The sequence below is a fragment of the Octopus sinensis genome, linkage group LG1 (genome assembly GCF_006345805.1).
Source record: "Octopus sinensis linkage group LG1, ASM634580v1, whole genome shotgun sequence".
In the NCBI taxonomy this organism is placed as follows: Eukaryota; Metazoa; Mollusca; class Cephalopoda; order Octopoda; family Octopodidae; genus Octopus; species Octopus sinensis.
Window position 1 is genome coordinate 131,691,169 of NC_042997.1, and position 20,885 is coordinate 131,712,053.

At 37.1% G+C, this 20,885-nt stretch overlaps 1 protein-coding gene across 12 annotated transcripts in view; it reads left to right on the plus strand.

The window, feature by feature from the left end:
* LOC115212289 (glutamate receptor-interacting protein 2) overlaps positions 1-20,885 on the plus strand; it is a 661,282-nt gene that overhangs the window by 446,486 nt on the left and 193,911 nt on the right. For all 12 annotated transcript variants that reach the window (XM_036504756.1, XM_036504731.1, XM_036504740.1 and 9 more), the window contains one exon: positions 8,310-8,381. In XM_036504756.1, coding sequence (XP_036360649.1) covers positions 8,310-8,381 — 72 coding nt within the window. The remainder of the gene's footprint in view (positions 1-8,309; positions 8,382-20,885) is intronic.

The window sequence follows — 20,885 nt, forward strand, 5'->3', positions numbered from 1 at the left end:
TATATACACACACACACACACATATATGTGTGTGTGTATATGTGTGAGTGTGTATGTTGTATGTGGTAGTGGTAGCAGCCATTCTTCTAATCAACTGAACTGTTTTCATTAGCTTTTCAAATTACTAAATTACTTATGCTATCTATCAGACATGACTCCTGACAGAAATGCCACTGATTTTTAATGATAGCGGATGATTTGGACTCAAAGCAACTAAGGTCATGACAAATAACACAAGGCATTCTGTCCATCACTCTTTTGGTTCTGTGAACTAGCTTTTATATATATATATATATATATAAAATATTATTAGAGACAAAACCACTATTTTGCAAAACAAACAAGGAATGTATTGATTAAGTCTTTCCTTGTTTGTTTTGCAAAATAGTGGTTTTGTCTCTAATAATATTTTATAATATTTTACTATAAAATCGATTTAATCCTAAATCTGATTTTTTCCCTGTAAATTTGGATTTATTCCCTAATATTTATTATTTTATATATATATATATATATATATATATATATATATACATATATATATATATAAAGTTAATCCAAACATGAAAACACATAGAGAAAACACAACAACGCTAGGACGTGGAAAAAATATAGTATTATTGGACGCTCAGGAAGGAAGGGAAGAAGGAGGGTTTAACGTTTCGAGCGGAGCTCTTCGTCAGAAACATAGGAAAAGGAAAGATCCAGAGAAGGGAAGACGGAGGGAAAAAAATCGCCAACGGTACACACACGGTCACATTACCGCATGTGTACCGTTGGCGATTTTTTTTCCTCTGTTTTCCCTTCTCTGGATCTTTCCTTTTCCTATGTTTCTGACGAAGAGCTCCGCTCGAAACGTAAAACCCTCCTTCTTCCTTTCCTTCCTGAGCGTCCAATAATACTATATTTGTTCCACGTCCTCGCGTTGTTGTGTTTCTCTTTGTGTTTTCATATATATCATCATGGTATCACAGTATCAACCAGGCTATTGGATGTTATACATCGCTGATCACAATGTGCTTCACCTTGTTTTAGCTTTTGAATGATGCCACCCTGTTGGCTAGGTGAGCGGGCCAACATTCACCTCTGATTTGCTGGTTATTTCATCACAGGGTTACCCCATTTACAGCTGAGTGGACTGGAGCTACAAAACCTGAAATGTTTTGCTCAAAAGCACAATGTGCCATCCAGTCTGGGAATTGAACCCACTATCTAGTGATCATGAGTACAACACTTTAGTCATTAGACGATGTACCTTTACACACACACACACACGCACATACACATACACACACACACACATGTATATATAAACATTCGCCATGATAGATCACTAGCCACTAAACCTTTTTTTATTTTCTCTCCCTTTTTATTTCTGTGTTCCTTTCTGTCAAAGAGCGTAGGCTCGAAATGTAAAAGACTTTCTCACTTCCCGAGCGTTAAACTTATACATCTGTTTGTTGTTTACACACCCGTCTTTGTTTTTTGTCTTTTTTGTAAATTCTCACTATATATAAACACACATACGTACACACACGCACACACACACACACACACACATGCACATATATCAATTCAATTTGGGTATGAACCTTGTAGTTTGCTTTATAATGCTCATTCACAGTTATTGACTGCCAGGTATAGTTTTACAATGGAAACTGACTATAGTAATGAAGATACATCCAGAAATTTCATGAATAACCATAGAGTAAATTATATTGTGAAAACACACTTTATTGCTTAATGCTATAAGGTTTCATTTTCACTTTAACTGCAGATACTTACTGAAATATTACTATATAACAAATACATTAAATGTATTATATTGCATCAGTATTATTTCAACAACTTTGGCATATGAAGACACCCCAGGTATGAATGCAAACTGTTTGCTAAATTAAACCATATTTCACAGAATATATACCTCACTACACTCAAAAATAAAAACAAACACCACTAGATCATTAACCACAGGTACAATTTAACTGGTCATTAACAGGAATTTCCCCATAATCCTGAAACCAACTGATATGTAATTGAACTTTTCAGGAATCTTTTGCATTTATTTCACCGAGTTTGGCGCATTTTTATTGTGATACTTAAGGTAGTTTAGAGCCATTTGGCATCTTCTTTCAGCATGTGGCTAGGCCAGTGTACTTACTTGCTTGCCCTGAATATGAATTTATGCCAGTAAGGTGACGCTAGTAACAACCACCATTTGAGCGTGATCATTACCAGCATCGCCTTACTGGCACTTGTGCTGGTGGCACGTGAACAAAATATTCAATCGAGATCATTGCCAGTGCCGCTGGACTGACTCCTGTTCAGATAGCACGTAAAAAACACCCTTTATGAGCATGGCCGTTGCCAGTACCGCCAGGCTGGCCCTCGTGCCAGTGGCACGTTAAAGCACCCACTACACTCTCATAGTGGTTTTCCTTAGGAAGGGCATCAAGCTGTAGAAACTCTGCCAGATCAGATTGGAGCCTGGTGCAGCCATCTGGTTTGCCAGTCCTCAGTCAAATCGTCCAACCCATACTAGCATGGAAAGCGGATGTTAAACGATGATGATGATGAAATTTATTAATTTTTATCTTAAACTGTACTACTGGATAATGATCTAGTAGAATTCGTTTTATTTTTTTAAGTTGGTGAGATATATATTTTGTGGAATATGGTTTAATGTAGCAAATACTTTGTGTTCATACCGGGGGAGAGTTTTTATTTACCAGTGTTGCTGAAATAATACCAATGCAATGTAATAAGTTTAATGTATAACAATACAATAATATTTAGGCAATTTGTTGGTAAAGTGAAGACAAAACAGTTTTAGTATTATGCAATAGAGTGGGTTTGCTCAATCCTATCTCTCCTCTTTTTACTTGTTTCAATCATTTGACTGTGGCCATGCTGGAGCACCACCTTTAGTCAAGCAAATTGACCCCAAGACTTATTCTTTGTAAGCCTTGTACTTATTCTATTGGTCTCTTTTGCTGAACTGCTAAGTTATAGGGGAAATTAAGCACACCACCATCGGTTGTCAAGCGATGTTGGGGGGACAAATACAAACACATAAATACACACATACACACATACATATACATATATATGTATATATTTATATACATATATACGATGGGCTTCTTTCAGTTTCCATCTACCAAATCTACTCACAAGGCTTTGGTCGGCCCAAGGCTATAGTAGAAGACACATGCAGTGGGAATGAACCTGGAACCGTGTGGTTGGTAAGCAAGCTACTTATCACACAGCCACTCCTGTGCCTATAAAGAATTATCCAAAATTCTGACTGCCTCCTTTTTCTTAACATACAATATCTGTACATCACTTCAAAAACTCTATACATATATATAATACACACACACACACACACATGCTTATTATAATTTTGGCTAATGTTACGAAATGGGCATGATAGTTTTAACAGAATTAGTGGGTCACAAAACATGCTCAAGATATTGTTATATACCTGCTTGATGTCATTAGCCTATTGTTGATATCAAATAGGCTTCATTTGAAACTGATCAAAATAACCGCTTCTCCAATATATGAACATACAGTCATGTGTGTATGTATCATATATATATATATATATGTATATATATATATATATATATATATATATAAGTTCATATGGAAAGGGAATAGTAAGAGGTAAGAGAATGAACAATGATAAAAAAAGATTAGAATTTCTGCTAGTAAGTTGTTTTGAATCTGTTAGTATTGCTTTACAATTTATAAAGAAAAAAAAATATCAGGAATGAGTCATATGATAGTGAATAAGAACCAGTGTCCAAGAGGAAATACTTGTGAGATGTTATTGCTATTATAAGAATGTGAAGAATCAATAATTCTGAGGTTAGCTCTGGTGTTGCAGTTAAAGCAGCTGATGGCTTTCGCTGATGATATCGTTGGAATTATGTGTTGGATTTTGATAATGCAAACACTGATGTCACACTGCAGTGATTCTTTTTTTTTTTTTTTTTGGTTTTTCGTTATTTTTATAACTATTATTGTTATTATTGATGAGATAGTGTTTAGGAAGAAGAGGCAGAAGCAGAATAGACATAGAACAAGCATCATGTGCTAATTTTCAAGTTATGATATATGGTGGTGGTGGTTCTTCTTCTTCTTCTTCTCCACCTCCTCCGCTGCCACTGCCTCCTCCTCCTCCTCTTCCTCCTTGGCTTTGTCTTTCAGGTTCAATAAAATAAGTACCAGTTGACTGCTGGGGGTCGATGTAATTGATTTAACTACCCCCTGTAGCAGAAAAGGTTATTATTATTATAGAAGGCAGCAAGATAGTAGAATCATTATTGGTATTTCGTCTGTCTCTATGATTTGAGTTCAAATCCTGATTTGAACTCAATGTAATCAACTAGCCTCCTCCCTCAAAATTTCAGGACTTGTGTCTATAATAGGCAGGATATTTTTATTATTATTAATGGAGGCCATAGGTGCAGGAGTGGCTGTGTGGTAAGTAGCTTGCTTACTAACCACATAGTTCCGGGTTCAGTCCCACTGCATGGCACCTTGGGCAAGTGTCTTCTACTATAGCCTCAGGCTGACCAAAGCCTTGTGAGTGGATTTGGTCGACGGAAACTGAAAGAAGCCCGTCGTATATATGCATATATATGTGTATATGTGTCTGTGTATACGTTTGTGTGTCTGTGTATGTCCCCTGAACATCGCTTGACAACTGATGCTGGTGTGTTTACTTTCCTGTAACTTAGTGATTCAGCAAAAGAGACCGATAGAATAAGTACTAGGCTTACAAAGAATAAGTCCTGGGGTCATTTTCCTCGACTAAAGGCGTTGCTCCATCATGGCCACAGTCAAATGACTGAAACAAGTAAAATAGTAAAGAGTGGTGAGCTGGTAGAATTATTAACATGTTGAACAAATGCGCAGCAGTATTTCTTCTTTTTTGTGTTTTGAGTTCAAATCCTGATGGTGTTAACTTTGCCTTTCATCCCTCTAGGGTTGATAAAATAAGTGCTAACCAAGTACTGGAAGTTGATGGTACTGACTTTGACCCCTTCCTCCTAAGTTGCTGGTCTTTTGCCAAAATTTGAAACAATGATAAGGTTTTGAACTAGTAGAATCATTAACACAGATCAAATTCTTAGCTGCATTTCTTCCTGCTTTTAACTTTCTGGGTTCAAATACCACTGAGGTTAACTTTACCTTTCATCCATTGACAAAGTATAGTTCTAGGGTTGATGGATTCAACTAATCACTTCCTTTCAAAATTGCCATCCTTGTGCTGAAATGGAAAACAATTATTAAAGTTCAACCCTGCCAGCATGGAAAATGGATGTTAAATGATGATGGTGATGGATGGGGAAAGTCATTAGTGCTTTGAAAAAAAAAAAATACCTCGCAATATTTGTTCTAGCACTTTGTTTTGATTTCAAATCCTGTTGAGATAAGCATAGCCTTTCATTTTTCAGGGTTGATAAAATAAGAATGCGTTAAGTACTTTAATTGATCCAATTAATTAACCCATTAGTCATCATCATCATCATTGTCGTTTAATGTCTGCTTTCCATGCTGGCATGGGTTGGATGGCTTGAGTGAGGACTGGTGAGCCAGAAGGCTGTACCAGGCTCAATCTGATCTAGCAAAGTTTCTACAGCTGGATGCCCTTCCTAATGCTAGCCACTCCGAGAGTGTAGTGGGTGCTTTTATGTGCCACTTGCACAAGGGCCAGTCAGGTGGTTCTGGCAACGACCATGCTCAAAAGGTGTTTTTTATGTGCTACCTGCATGGGAGCCAGTCCAGCGGCACTGGCAATGACCATGCTCGAATGGTGCTTTTTACGTGCCACTGGCATGGGAGGCATGGGCCCTGGCAATGACCACGCTCGTATGTGCTTTTAATGCTCCACTGGCACAAGTGCCAATCAGGTGGTACTGTCATTGGCCATGTCAAGATACCGATAGAATAAGTCCTGGGTTCAATTTGCTCAACTAAAGGCAGTGCTACAGCGTGGCCGCAGTCAAATGACAGAAACAAGTGAAGAAGTAAAGCGTAAGTTAGAAATAGGAAGCAAATTTCTCAAACCATATCGCACAGTATCCCGAGAAAGGAAGAACATTGTACATTGTGTATCAAAATAACAATAAAAGATATGGTAATCCTTATTAGAGGCTGTTGGAGATGTATTGGGACATTGGGACCTGCCTACAGGGTACATTGGTGGTGGTGGTGGGGCTCTTGCTGGCATATTTTTTTTTCTGTATTTCTGGGCAGAACATTTTGTTCCATACAGTCTCACATTTGTCTACAACACATATCAAATTGACTTGGTTGATCCTCAGGTCAGTGTCTACCAACTGCATCTTGATCTGCCTTTTCATTGCTTCCAGATGCTGTTTATGACTAAAGATAGTAAGTTTTTTTAATGCTTACAAATCCTCTTGGCTACAATCCAAGAAGGGAGCCTCTACATTGTCACTTGAACCTTCAAGAAACAGCTGACAAATTTCCCTCCATTTCACACCCAGGCCATCTTCAGCAAAAATTTTCTAACAAAAATAGGGAAGTTTATCATTTATGATCTGCACAACCTAGTCTGACCTGGATTAAACAATAAGACTTTATCTTCATTCATGCAAAACTCAAAAACCAATATTCTGTTGCAGAGGTTGACTCCTTGAACATTTTGTACTGCCTGCATCACTTCATGTAATCATCTACCTACCCAGATCCAACTAACACATCCTTACTTAAAGCACCCAGTATAATGTTGAACCAACAAAGGAACCCATACATGATCTTTCAGTCTGCTTAAAATGACAGCTGAATCTCCCTCAAAATTGCACTTCACTGTTTTAAAAAATACAGTACACATTAGATAACATAGTTCTATATACACTCATCATCCTCATTATTTTACTTCCGCCTTTGCATACTAGCATGAGTCAGATGAATCTTCATTGTCTGAGTCAGTTCTTAGTTGGTGTTTCCACACTCCTAGATGGGTCAGAGGACCACATTTGCTCATCCATTCCAATTTTAGCTTGGTGTCTATGTCTGGATGCCCTTCTTATCACCAACCACTTTATGAAGTGTACTGGTTGTGTATTGTCATGGTACCAGCACTTGTGAGGTTGCTTTGTATCCTGTAAGACTAAAGAGTCCTCACTAATCTATGAAGTGTTTGTTAACTTAAAGCAAGTGATGAAGAAGACTAATGAGAGAGAGAGTGATGATAAAACATCAGTCTGAATGAAAGTAGTAAGAGTATGATGGTAGAAACAATAATTGAGATTAAAGAGTGGTAGTGATTGTTGTTAAAGGGTGGCTGAGAGTGATGGATAGTGATAAAAGTGGGCAAAATAGTAAATGTATGTGATAGGTGTGAAGAACAAGTGTTCATACTTGGAAAACAATGATAGAATATTTCGTTTTTGTGTTTGGTTTGGAAGATTCTTTATGTGAATTCATGTGTTGAGGCATATTTTATTGTGTCTGGGAAGAGTCATTCTCTTTTAGCGCCTTATTATTTAATACACTCACCGATTTGATTTCCACTCATTTACTTACTCTTTTACTTGTTTCAGTCAGTTGACTGTTGCCATGCTGGAGCACCGCCTTTAGTCGAGCAAATCAACCCCAGGACTTATTCTATCGGTCTTTTTTGCCGAACTGCTAAGTTACAGGGATGTAAACACATCAGCATCAGCTGTCAACTCCATTAAACAGCAATGGAGACAAACAGGCACACAAACACACACACACACACACACACACATACATATATATATATATATATATACATATATACGACGGGCTTCTTTCAGTTTCCATCTACCAGATCCACTCACAAGGCTTTGGTTGGCCCGAGGCTTTAGTAGAAGACACTTGCCCATGGTGCCATGCAGTGGGACTGAACCCGGAACCATGTGGTTTGTAAGTAAGCTACTTACCACACTGCCACTGCTATGCCTACTTATTTATTTTTTCTAAAATTTTCGTTTCTTCTTGCAACCTGTTCAATAGAACAGACATAGCCAAAATGCTTTTGATCATAGGTTTTGGGCTCAGAGCTGACCTGGGGCTAAATGACATCAATGACAATGATAACTCTAAATGCTCGTTATATACAGGTGACCTTCCGTCAGCTGAGCATTTTCCTCAGTCTTCAGTGAGAGATTCTGCTACAAGATAAATAATATTCACCAGAAATATTGCTGTTTAATGGAGTATGTTATATTTACGTAAACTGTTGTTGTTTTTGATGATGATAGCAAAATTTCAGTTTTTTGTTTGTTTTCTAATTACAGAAGAACGAAGAGGGATTGCCATAGTAGAACTGTATAAAGCAGAAGGATGTACGCTGGGATTAACCATATCGGGTAATTATTTATTTGCTTATGATTTTACTGAGTCACCTTTCTTACTAGCAGTCACATTTCTTGAAAATTTCAGCTTCTTGATCTTGATATGATATACAAAAAAAAAAAAAATTAATAAAATAAAAAATAAAGATGAGACAGTCATAGTTAAAATGCTGGTCAGACAATATTTATCATCATCATCACCACCACCACCTTCATTTTTACCACTAATATCATCAGCAGTGGATCATGGACTGGCAACTCAAGCTGCCTGTGGACAAATGTACCACCATGCATTTTGGGAGGAAAAACCCAGCGTCTACTTATACTAATCTCAAAAAGTCTTTGTGTGAACATGACCTGGGTGTTATTGTTGACAGTGATTTGCGTTGGACAAAACACATCGCTAAAATTGCCAAGAAGGCTGAGAGTGTCTTGGCATCACTCACCGAATCCTGTGAGCCACTCTCCAGCTATCTATCTGTGGCTTTATATAGCTATTGTATGACCTCACCTGGAATTTGCATCACCGGTCTGGAACCCCTATCTTGCCCAGGATATTAATCGTCTGGAAGCCGTTCAGCGACGTGCAACCAAGAGAATACTCTCCATCAAGCATTTGCCATATTCTTAATGCCTTACTTCCTTGGGCATGGATACATTGAAACTCCGACATCTGGCAGCTGACTTGGCAGACACCAATAAAATTATTAACCATCTTACTAACAATAACTCTGAGAACCTTTTCAAACTCCATCTGTCTAACACCCGTAGACATGTTTACAAAGTCAGAAAACAGCACAGCTCCCATTACTTTCAGAAACATTTTTTCACGCTAAGAGTTGCTGAAGCATGGAACAAACTGCCAGCATCAGTTGTTAATTGTCAGAGCACTGCATCCTTCGAAACTTCCATGCTTCCTGAGATTCACCAACACTACACCTGATTTTCTCCCCTCCATACACACGCAAGCATGTATCTGACACTGTTCACTTTCCAGACATTTGTACATTACTGCATATACTTTATGCGCACTTTCTGACAAGTTGTGGTGCACCTGAGCTCTGTATACAATAATTTCATTATTATTATTTTATCACTGCCTCTAATTATCATCATTGTCATCACCACCACCACCACTACTACTATTATAGTGGCAAGCTGGCAGAATCATTACCATGCTGGATAAAATGCTTCACAGCATTTCTTCTAGCTTCACATTCTGAGTTCAAATTCCTCCAAAGCTGACTTTGCTTTTCATCCTTCCAGAGTCAATAAATTAAGTACCAGTTGAACATTGGGATCGATGTAATCACCTAACCTCCTCCTCCAAAATATCAGGCCTTATGCCTATAATAGAAAGAATTATTATTGTTATTATTGTTATTATTAAGGTGGTGAGCTGGCAGAATCATTCGCATGCCAGATTTACATTCTGAGTTCAAATTCCATTGAGGTTGACATTGTCTTTTAGCCTTCTGGGGTTGATAAAATAAGTACAAGTTAAGTACTGGGTTTGATGTAATTGTTCCCCCACCTCAAAATTATTGGCTGTGTGCCAATATTATTATTGTTATTATTATTATATTATTATTATTATTATTATTATTATTATTATTATTATTATTATTATTATTATTCAGGTAAGGTTTTGAGGTAAAGTATGGCTAGTAACTTCTGGCCCCTTTTTGTATTTTCTCAATCTTCTGAAATCTACAAAAGTTGATAGAATGAATGCAGTGCCTGTGTTTTTTTTCCTAGTTTTCTTGGTTTGAACTAAAATCCTGTTACCAATATTTTCCTCTTTCATTCTCTTGGATGAAAAAAATAAGTACCACTAACATACCATGATTTATTCACTTCAGTACTCAACACTCCTTTGTGAAAGTTTGGTTTGGTGCATCATCAAAAGAAATCAATATTCTTTATGGAATGGTTATTTTTATAATATAGTATACAATAATATATTTTCACCTTTATAAGAGAAATATTTGCCATAGTTTTTTTACTATACTTCTGGCAAATTTTATATAAATAAATATTAAATTTCCTATTAACAAACATACAGTGAGGCGCCTTTTCTAAATTATTGTTCATTATTATTATTATTTTATTATTATTATTATTATTATTATTATTAATATTATTATAATAATAACTGGGGTGCTTGGTAATATCATGAGTTTTGAAAAAAATGTCTTGTAGCCATTTATTCTAGCTCTTTATGTTCTGGATTCAAATCCTGCTGAAGTCAGTTTTGCTTTTTCATTCTCTGGGGATCAGTAAAGTACCATGGATAAAATTGCCTTGCTGTATTAAGTCATGGTTCTTTACATCCTGAGTTCAAATCCTACCAATATTCACTTCGTCTTTCATTCCTTCAGCTCAATAAAATAAAATATCAATAAAGAACTAATGGTTCTCAACTGGGGATCTCATGACCCTTGGGGGTCTGTGTAAGGGTTTGCTGTTAGGACTTATGTGCAATAAATTGGTTATGCTTCTATAATGCACAAAATACTTTAACAATTTTTTAATACAATTCCAGATAATATTTAGGCACCTGTGCCCGAGGCACTTAAAAACTACTGTTTGAGCTTTGGGTGACCGAGACCTTTCGTGATATACCATGCTTGGGAAGGCCAGTCAAGCCAGGTGAGATCATAGTCATAACTGATGCCAGTGTCACATCAATGGTATGTAAAAAGCACCCACTACACTCTCAGTGTGGTTGGCGTTAGGAAGGGCATCCAGCCATAGAAACTGTGCTAAATCAGACTAGAATCTGGTACAGCCTTTCAGCTTGCCAGCCCTGGTCAAACTGTCCAACCCATGCTAGCATGGACAATAGACATTAAATTATGATGATGATGATGAAAGAATGTTATAAAACAATTATTGTTAGGAGTGGCTGTGTGGTAAGTAGCTTGCTTATGAACCACATGGTTCCAGGTTCAGTCCCACTGCATGGTACCTTGGGCAAGTGTCTTCTACTATAGCCCCGGGCTGACTAAAGCCTTGTGAGTGGATTTGGTAGACGGAAACTGAAAGAAGCCTGTCGTATATATGTGTGTGTGTGTATGTTTGTGTGTGTGTATATGTTTGTGTGTCTGTGTTTGTTCCCTCAACATCGCTTGACAACCGATGCTGGTGTGTTTACGTCCCCATAACTTAGTGGTTTGGCAAAAGAGACTGACAGAATAAGTACTAGGCTTGCAAAGAATAAGTCCTTCAAATTTGGTGAAGGGATTCAATCAATTGCATCAACCCCAGTGTTTTACTGGTACTTATATCATTAACCTCAAAAGGATGAATGACAAAACTGACCTTGGCAGAATTTGAACTCAGAACGTAGCAGCAGATGAAATACCACTAAGCATTTTGCCCAGTGTGCTAACGATTCTGTCAGCTTGCCGTCTTGATAATATTAATAATAATAATAATAATAATAATAATAATTTCTACTAAAGGCACAAGGCCTGAAAATTTTGGGGAGGGAACTAGTTGGTTATATCAAGCCCAGTGTTTCACTGGTACTTAATTTATCAATCCTGAAAGGATGAAAGGCAAAGTTGACCTCAGTGGAATTTGAACTCAGAACATAACGGCAGATGAAATACTTCTAAGCATTTTGTCTGGTATGCTAATGATTCTACCAGCTTGCTGCTTTAATAATAATAATGATAATAAGAATAATAATGATAATAATAACAAAATAAATTTTTCTTCTTGAGCCATGCCAGGCTCATAAGGGCCAGTTTCCCAGTTTCACTGGCGTAGAAATTCTCCACCTGGACAGGATGCCGGTCTGTCGCAAGATTACTCATTTTTGCCAGCTGAGTGAACTGGAGCAATGTGAAATGAAGTGTTTTGCTCAAGAACACAATGCATCGCCCAGTCCAGGAATCGAAACCACAACCTTATGATCATGAGTTCAACACCCTAACCACTAAGCCACGTGCCTCCAATAATAATAATTTATTATTATTATTATGTGGCAGCAAGCTGGCAGAGCCATTTAGGTTGGACTTAATGCTTTGCAGCATTTGTTCTGAATCTTCACATTCTGATTTGAAACCCTACCAAGGTCAACTTTGCCTTTTTTTACCAGTGTTGATAAAATACTTGTCAAGCTCTTCTAGGGGTCAGTGTTATTGACAGGTTCCCCTCTTCTGTCAAGATTACTAGCATTGTGCTGAAGTCAGAAGCTATTATTACCAGTTCAGTTCCTGCCAAGGTCAACCTTGCCTTTCTTTTCTACAAAGTCGACTGAATACTGGGGTCAAAAGTATTGACTAAACCTCTCCCCTCAAAATTATTGGCCTTGTTCCCCACTGAATCAGAAACAATTACTGTTGAAGTAATGATGATGGCGTTGTATCTCTGAAAGCTGGGTCCTTGGATAAGATTGCAATAAATTTCCTGGCAGTAATATCAATTAATTCCTTCCGGCTCTTCATTTATGAGCAGTTAAACCTGAAAGGGTTAACACAGGGATAATTTTCTTCTTTCTTTCATTCTTTCTTTCTTTTTGTAAAAATCTCAAGGAGGCATTACTTGTGAGAGGTGTGAATAGCCTCAACCAACTGACTTTTGATGGAGGGTGGGAAAGAAAGGGTTTTTTTCCCCCCTTTCTTTTGATGAAGCCCATTTATCATACTTGCATCAAATGGTCAATTAGTTTTAGAAATTGCCCCCAAACAAATATCTCCTCAATGAGTGATTAATGCTTGTTTGGCAGTTCTTTTGATTAGCTGTTATTTTTATTTATTATTATTATTATTTTTCTTCATTTAAAAGATATTTCGTCTTCAAATGTCAATTTAATTTTGTTTTATGATTTCTGTTCATTTTACGATAGATTTTTATGCCTTTTATTGATTCCTCTTTTCTCCTTTTTTTTTTAACTATTCATTTGTCAAAGTAAAAAAAAAAAAAAATTAGTTTTTTTAAGTTTCTTTGCTGTTATAACTTCTTTTTTAGTATTGATCAGTTATTAATAATAATAATAATGATGATGATGATGTCGTCAGTATTTCTGAATTAATAATAATAATAATAATAATAATAATAATGTCAGTATTTCTGAATTAATAATAATAATAATAATAATAATGTCAGTATTTCTGAATTAATAATAATAATAATAATAATAATAATGTCAGTATTTCTGAATAATAATAATAATAATAATAATGTCAGTATTTCTGAATTAATAATAATAATAATAATAATAATAATAATAATGTCAGTATTTCTGAATTAATAATAATAACAATGATAAAAATTGCTTTTATGCACCATGAGGGTTCAAGAAGTTGGAATTTAGTACAAAGGAAAAATAAATCCAATGGAAAACCATAAAAAGACAGTGGAGAGTTCACATCAAGTAAAAGGGCAAGATCGACATTAGTAATAAAGGGACATTAATAAATGACATTAACAAGAAGAAAGAACCCCTTAAATGGTGGGTTTAATCATTTAGAGTAGTTTGGAGAAAGCTACATAAAACCCCAGTTTACCGTGACACACTATGAGCAAGTACCTTCCTCCAGTTGTTGTTGCCAACTTTCAACCACATTGTTAGTCTCTCATAAAATTTACTGGAGAGAAGCATCATCCGCTCTATTCTCAGCTTGCTCTGAAGAAGTTGATGGGTACATGACCTGAGAGGAAAGCCTTGCCTTCAAGCCTTGCTGTCCTCATCTAATTTCTTTATTGCCCACAAGGAGCTAAACATAGAGGGGACAAACAAGGACAGACAAAGGGGTCAAGTCGACTACATCAATCCCAGTGCATAACTGGTACTTAATTTATCGACACCGAAAGGATGAAAGGCAAAGTCGACCTCGGCGGAATTTGAACTCAGAACGTAACGGCAGATGAAATACCTATTTCTTTACTACCCACAGGGGGCTAAACACAGAGAGAACAAACAAGGACAGAGAAACGGATTAAGTCGATTATATCGACCCCAGTGCGTAACTGGTACTTAATTTATCGACCCCGAAAGGATGAAAGGCAAAGTTGACCTCGGCGGAATTTGAACTCAGAACGTAATGGCAGACAAAATACGGCTACGCATTTCACCTGGCATGCTAACGTTTCTGCCAGCTCACCGCCTTAAGCTTTGCCTTCAAAGCCTTGCCTTCAAGCCTTGCCGTCCACATCTGTCACACAACTTCCTTTGCTGTGGCTATCAGGAAAGGGAAGTTTGCTTTTCTTTTCCAGTATACTTGACTTAATAGCCGAATGTTCTGTGTGTGATAATGGCTGTTCAACATAAACACATAAATCAGTTATGTGCTGCACAGACACCAACAACTACAACACTAAATGAATATATACTGGATGGCTTCAACACCCTCTGCACACTTCTAACAAGTTCACTTACTGTCTGCTCCAACACTCCTGTTCCTCAAGAGTTTATTCAGAGCAAGCAATGCTTTCCAAGAGCACTGCTAGATGAAAGGTTTTTGAAAAATTTACATATTTCCACATCTAATAGTTCTCCAGAACAAACTACTTAGATTGTACATGTCATCACCAAGAATTGTTTCCAGGTCATTACAAGACCTCTGCACTATGAAGGTATGAAAGTTATATATACCTCTAGATCTAAATTACTTGCAGTTTAGAGTTTAATTTATCTTAATCACACACCATGTGTAATGTGTTTAGCAGATATAGTTCAAATTAAAAAAAAAAATCAAAAATTCAGATATATATATGAAACTTATCCCCGTATACCAGTGATAGCAAACATTTGACATGTATATCTACAGTGACAGTGATATGCCGCAGATTTTTAGGTGACAAGCAATGGACTTTAACAAATATCTTGCCATGTCATGTCATAAAAAGCTTATCCATAAGCATTCATATAAAACCAAAATATATGTATACATGTAAAAGACACTCCAACAACAAAATTATTGAAGAAATTTTAATTTTGACAAACTAGGTCAAAATGATTTGTTTGTGAAACTGCAGAGAAAGCCACCAAATGGCAGTAGATTAAGAGAGATAATCTGTGGACTGCCATCTTTCGGTACAAGTACCATAACTGCCATGTGTGTTTGGCAGTAGATTAAGAGAGATAATCTGTGGACAACCATCTTTCGGTACAAGTACCATAACTGCCATGTGTGTTTGGCAGTAGATTAAGAGAGATAATCTGTGGACAGCCATCTTTCGGTACAAGTACCATAACTGCCATGTGTGTTTGGCAGTAGATTAAGAGAGATAATCTGTGGACAACCATCTTTCGGTACAAGTACCATAACTGCCATGTGTGTTTGGCAGTAGATTAAGAGAGATAATCTGTGGACAGCCATCTTTCGGTACAAGTACCATAACTGCCATGTGTGTTTGTTTACATTTGAAGAAGAAGATCGTCACACTCCGTAAAGTTTTTTTTTTATATATGGGAGGTTAGGGTTTGTGTTAGGGTTAGGGGTGGAGAAAAGGGTTTCTTTTTTCTTCAGAAATGTAAACAAACCCACATGGGTTTATAATTGGCTGTTATGGTACTTGTACTGTAAGATCACCCCTGTGGACTGTTACTGCTGAGATGCAAGTCAGGGTGTGATCTACTTCAGCTGGGTTACCTGGGCAAAAGTATCTGGTGTTGAAAGACCTTAAAACCTGATGATCTCAGAACACATTGCTGATGATGTCTCAGATCATTCACATGAGTTTTGCCCACATATAGCCACAGGCATGACTATGTGGCTAAGAAGCTTACTTTCTAACCATGTGGTTTTGGATTCTGTCCCATTGTGTGGTACCTTAGGCTTGTGTCTTTTACTGTACACCTGGGCCAACCAATGTTTTGTGTATAAATTTGGAAACTGTGTGGAAGCTCATCGTGTGTGTCTGTTTCTGTGTTTACTCCCCCTCTCTCTTTACTTGGTAACTGTTCTTGGTTTGTTTATGTTACTATAACTTAGTGATTCATTAAAAGAATAGAATATGTACTAGGCAAAGGCAGCGAGCTGGCAGAAACGTTAGCACGCCAGGCAAAATGCCTAGTGGTATTTTGTCTGCCATTACGTTCTGAATTCAAATTCCACCAAGGTCGACCTTGCTTTTCATCCTTTTGGGGCCGATAAATAAATACCAGTTATGCACTGGGGTCGATGTAATCGACTTAATCTGTTTGTCTGTCCTTGTTTGTTCCCTCTGTGTGTAGCCCCTTGTTGGCAGTAAAGAAAAAAGAATACATACCAGACTTCAAAAGTAAGTACAGGGGTTTTGTTAGACTAAACCCTTCAATGCGGAACTCCAGCATGTCCGCAATCCAATGACTGAAACATGTAAACGATAAGAGCTGTATGGAACAGTGCTACAGCAGCTGATGTTACTCTCTCAAGTGTCTTAAAAACTACATCTAAATGGAGACCATCTGACTGATTGATAAAGTTTCCTTCATCAACACATTCGCACTGGGGTTGATGTAATTGACTTAATCCCTTTGTCTATCCTTGTTTGTCCCCTCTGTATTTAGCCCCTTGTAGGCAATAAAGACATAAGTATTGTAATGGCTTCTGATTCAGTGAACTACTCAACAGTATACTCTCCCCAGCCAGGGCCAACTGTTTGGGATTTGAGCTTGGAATTGATAGAAACATAAGTAAATGCTACAAGACATTTAGTTTGATACAATAAATTGCATATTTATTCTTAATCTGTTTGCCGAGGTTATAAACCAGAGCCATGACCTTGTTATGTTCCTTAGTTCAAGGAGTCTTTGGCTGACGAGACATAATACTGTTGAAACACTACATGTCCTACAGTCCTGTTATGGTAATTAATTGTGTTATTAATATGCATTCATCTCGAAGGAGAAATTATTCTCCTATGATAAAACAACAACAATTAACATATTCATGCTTGAATCAACCAGAACATATTAAGTCATTGTTTTGATTCTTGCTTTTCACCATTCGTATGATGATCTATTTAGTTTGACTTTTTTACTTATTTGTTCAACACACTCCCATTTCTACTTCTTCATTTACTATTATTGTAAATATTTCGTTTTTGGATTTGGTTTGCAAGATTCTTTACACACACTGACTCTCACATGTGCGCACAAACAAACAAAAAGGAATGCAGTGTAAATAACGGACAGAGTCAAGACTATTGAAAAGGTTGCAAGATGCAACGAAAATTTTAGGAAAATAAAAATAAGAAATAAGTGGAAATTTTACCGGTGAGTGTGTTAAATTATAAGGCACAAAAAGAAAATGACTCCCCGGACACAACAGAATATTATTGTAAATATTATTATCGTAATTATTATTCCACTGACGATGACTTTACTTTCATCCTTTTGGGGTCAATAAATTAAGTACCAGTTGTGTGCTGGGGTCGATCTAATCGACTGGCACCCTCCCTCCAAATTTCAGGCCTTGTGGCTATAGTAGAAAGGATTTTTATTATAATTATTATTATTAAGGTGGCGAGCTGGCGGAAACGTTAGCATGTAGGACAAAATGCTTAGACCGTTTCATCCACCTGTATTTTCTGAGTTCAAATTCTACCAAGTTTGGCTTTACTTTTCATCCTCTTTACGGAGTTGATGAAATAAGTACCAGCTGTGTACTGGGTAGGCATAGGTACCTGTTACATGGTGCTAGTTTGGATGCTTTTTACATGGTGCCAGCAGAGGTACTCTTTACGTGGAAGATGATGTACCTATTTCAGAAATGGTTGTTCTTGTGTTAGTAGCAGCAACAGTAGTAGTAGTAGTGGTTGTAGTGGTGATGGTAATGGTAGTAATAGTGATAGTAATGTTGGTGGTAGTAGTATAGTAGTAGTGGTAGTAGTTATAATTGTGATAACAGTAGTGATGGTTGTAGTAACTGTAGTGAAAATAATAGTGGTGGTTGTGGTGGTAGTAGTAGTGGTAGAATTCTGTTGGTCAGACACAAGGTGGTGGTGGTGATAGTAGTAGTAGTAGTTGCAATGGTAGCAGAAGTAGTATTATTACTGTAGACTAGATGCGAGCTAATTTTATTAGGAAGGTACAACCAAGTGACTCACTGATTTCTCAAACTTTACAATTATTATTATTATTATTATTATTATTATTATTTAGGAGAGTTTCTGCCTCACAGGAGCATTGCTCATTCTATTGTCATATTATATTCAATAAATGTGACCATCCCTTTCACTTTGAAAAAAAAAAAATAATAGATGTTTGAAGTCAAGTTGGCATCTATTACAAGTGTAGGATATTCAATGTTCCGCGTAATTGACCGATATCGTAATATATCCGAAGAGAAAATAATTCCATCCAATCCCTTGAAGGAAAATAATTAAATTGAAACTCCAAATCTAAGCCGTATCAGTTGCTGCAGAGAGGAACGGTTAATCATATAAATTAATCTGATCTACCAGTGTTGCAGCCTCTCATTTATTTTGGGTCTTAGAAAGTTATTTCAGGTTCACAAATCACTGTTCACTGATATGAATATTTTATTTATATATCTTTTATTCTCCACTTGTTTCAGTCATTAGGCTGTGGTCATGCTGGGGCACCACCTTGAGGAATTTTAGTCGAACTTATCGACTCCAGTGCTTGTTTTCTTTTTAATCCTGGTATTTATTCTATCAGTCTCTTTTGCTGAGCTGCTAAGTTATGAGGACATAAACACATCAAAACCAGTTGTAAATCAGTGGTGGGGAACAAACACAGACATAAAGATATACAATAGGTGCACATAAATATATACAATAGCCACTCCTATGCCATGTATTGTCAATATTGATTATACACATACATAAATATTTCATCATCATCATTTTAACATTCATTTTTCCCTGCTTGGATGGATCAAATAAAATTCATTGAACCAAATTTTCTTCAGTTACCTACGCTTTTAACCAACTCTCACTTGTTTCCAAACAAGATAATATTCTTTTCTACTCTAGGCACAAGGCCTGAAATTTTGGGGGAGGGCCCCAATCGATTAAATAGACCCCAGTACACAACTGGTACTTAATTTATTGACCCCAAAAGGATGAACGGCGAAGTTGACCTTGGCAGAATTTGAACTCAGAACATAAAGACAGATGAAATACCTATTTCTTTTACTACCCACAAGGGGCTAAACACAGAGGGACAAAGAAGGACAGACAAACGGATTGATTATATCGACCTCAGTGCGTAACTGGTACTTATTTAATCGACCCCGAAAGGATGAAAGGCAAAGTCGACCTCGGCGGAATTTGAACTCAGAACGTAGCGGCAGATGAAATACCACCAAGCATTTTGTCTGGCGTCCTAATGTTTCTGCCAGCTCACCGCCTTTCCAAACACAATATTCTTTTCTACTCTAGGCACAAGGCCTGAAATTTTTGGGGAGGGGCCATCCAATTAGATTGACCCCAGTATGCAACTGGTACTTAATTTATCGACCGTGAAAGGACGAAAGGCAAGGTTAACCATGACGGAATTTGAACTCAGAACATAAAGACAGATGAAATACTACGAAGCATTTTGCCTGGTGTGCTAACATTTCTACCAGCTCACCGCCTTTTCAAACAAGATATTCTTTTCTGCTCTAGGCACAAGGCCCGAAATTTGGGGTGAGGGTGGGGGGCAGTTGATTAGATTGATCCCAGTATGCAATTGGTACTTAATTTATCGACCCCAAAAGGATGAAAGTCAAAGTTGACCTCGGCGGAATTTGAACTCAAATGTAAAGACAGATGAAATACTGCTAAGCATCTCACCTGGCGTACTAACATTTCTGCCAGCTCGCCACCTTTCCAAGCAAGATGATATTGCATCATGGCTGGACATGTTTTCACAGAAGATTGGAAAGGAAAGAATCTCTATGATGTTGAAATTTATTTATAACTATCTTGTGACGTCAAGACAGGGAGACACAAATACATCTGAGATACATAGAAACTACTTTTGGACTCCTTTAAACACGACTTTTTTAGAACCTACTCACACAAATACAGGTATGTCAAATACTATACAACAAAAATTCTTGATTTACTAAAAACATCTCTACCTGTGGAGGATGTATTATAATTTACCAATGGCAATTGAAGACCAGCTTCACTTCAGAAGGGAAGATAATCTCAATATTCAAAAATGCTCCAAAACTGAAATGCTACTGAGGAAAAGGACAGACTTATTGTCTGGTAATGAACTACATCTAAATGCTGTTTATCTCCAGACACATGTTCCTGGCTTAGTAGCCTTTGTCAGCATGACAGTGTCCTACTTTGAGAATTCTTGAATCTTCAGATTCTCTCCTCTTTTCAAGTGGACCTGGTCATAATTGCCACTTGGTAATTATGCTGCATCATCTAGAGGCAGAATCATTTTAATGGCTCAAGAATGCATGTTATATGTATTTGACATACCAGTATTTGTCTCTGTTATTTAAATACATCCAAATATCCACTCTGAGTTGTTTCTCTTGCTTCATTTTTGTTTATTAAGATATAGGCTTAGGAGTGGCTGCGTGGTAAGTAGCTTGCATACTAACCACA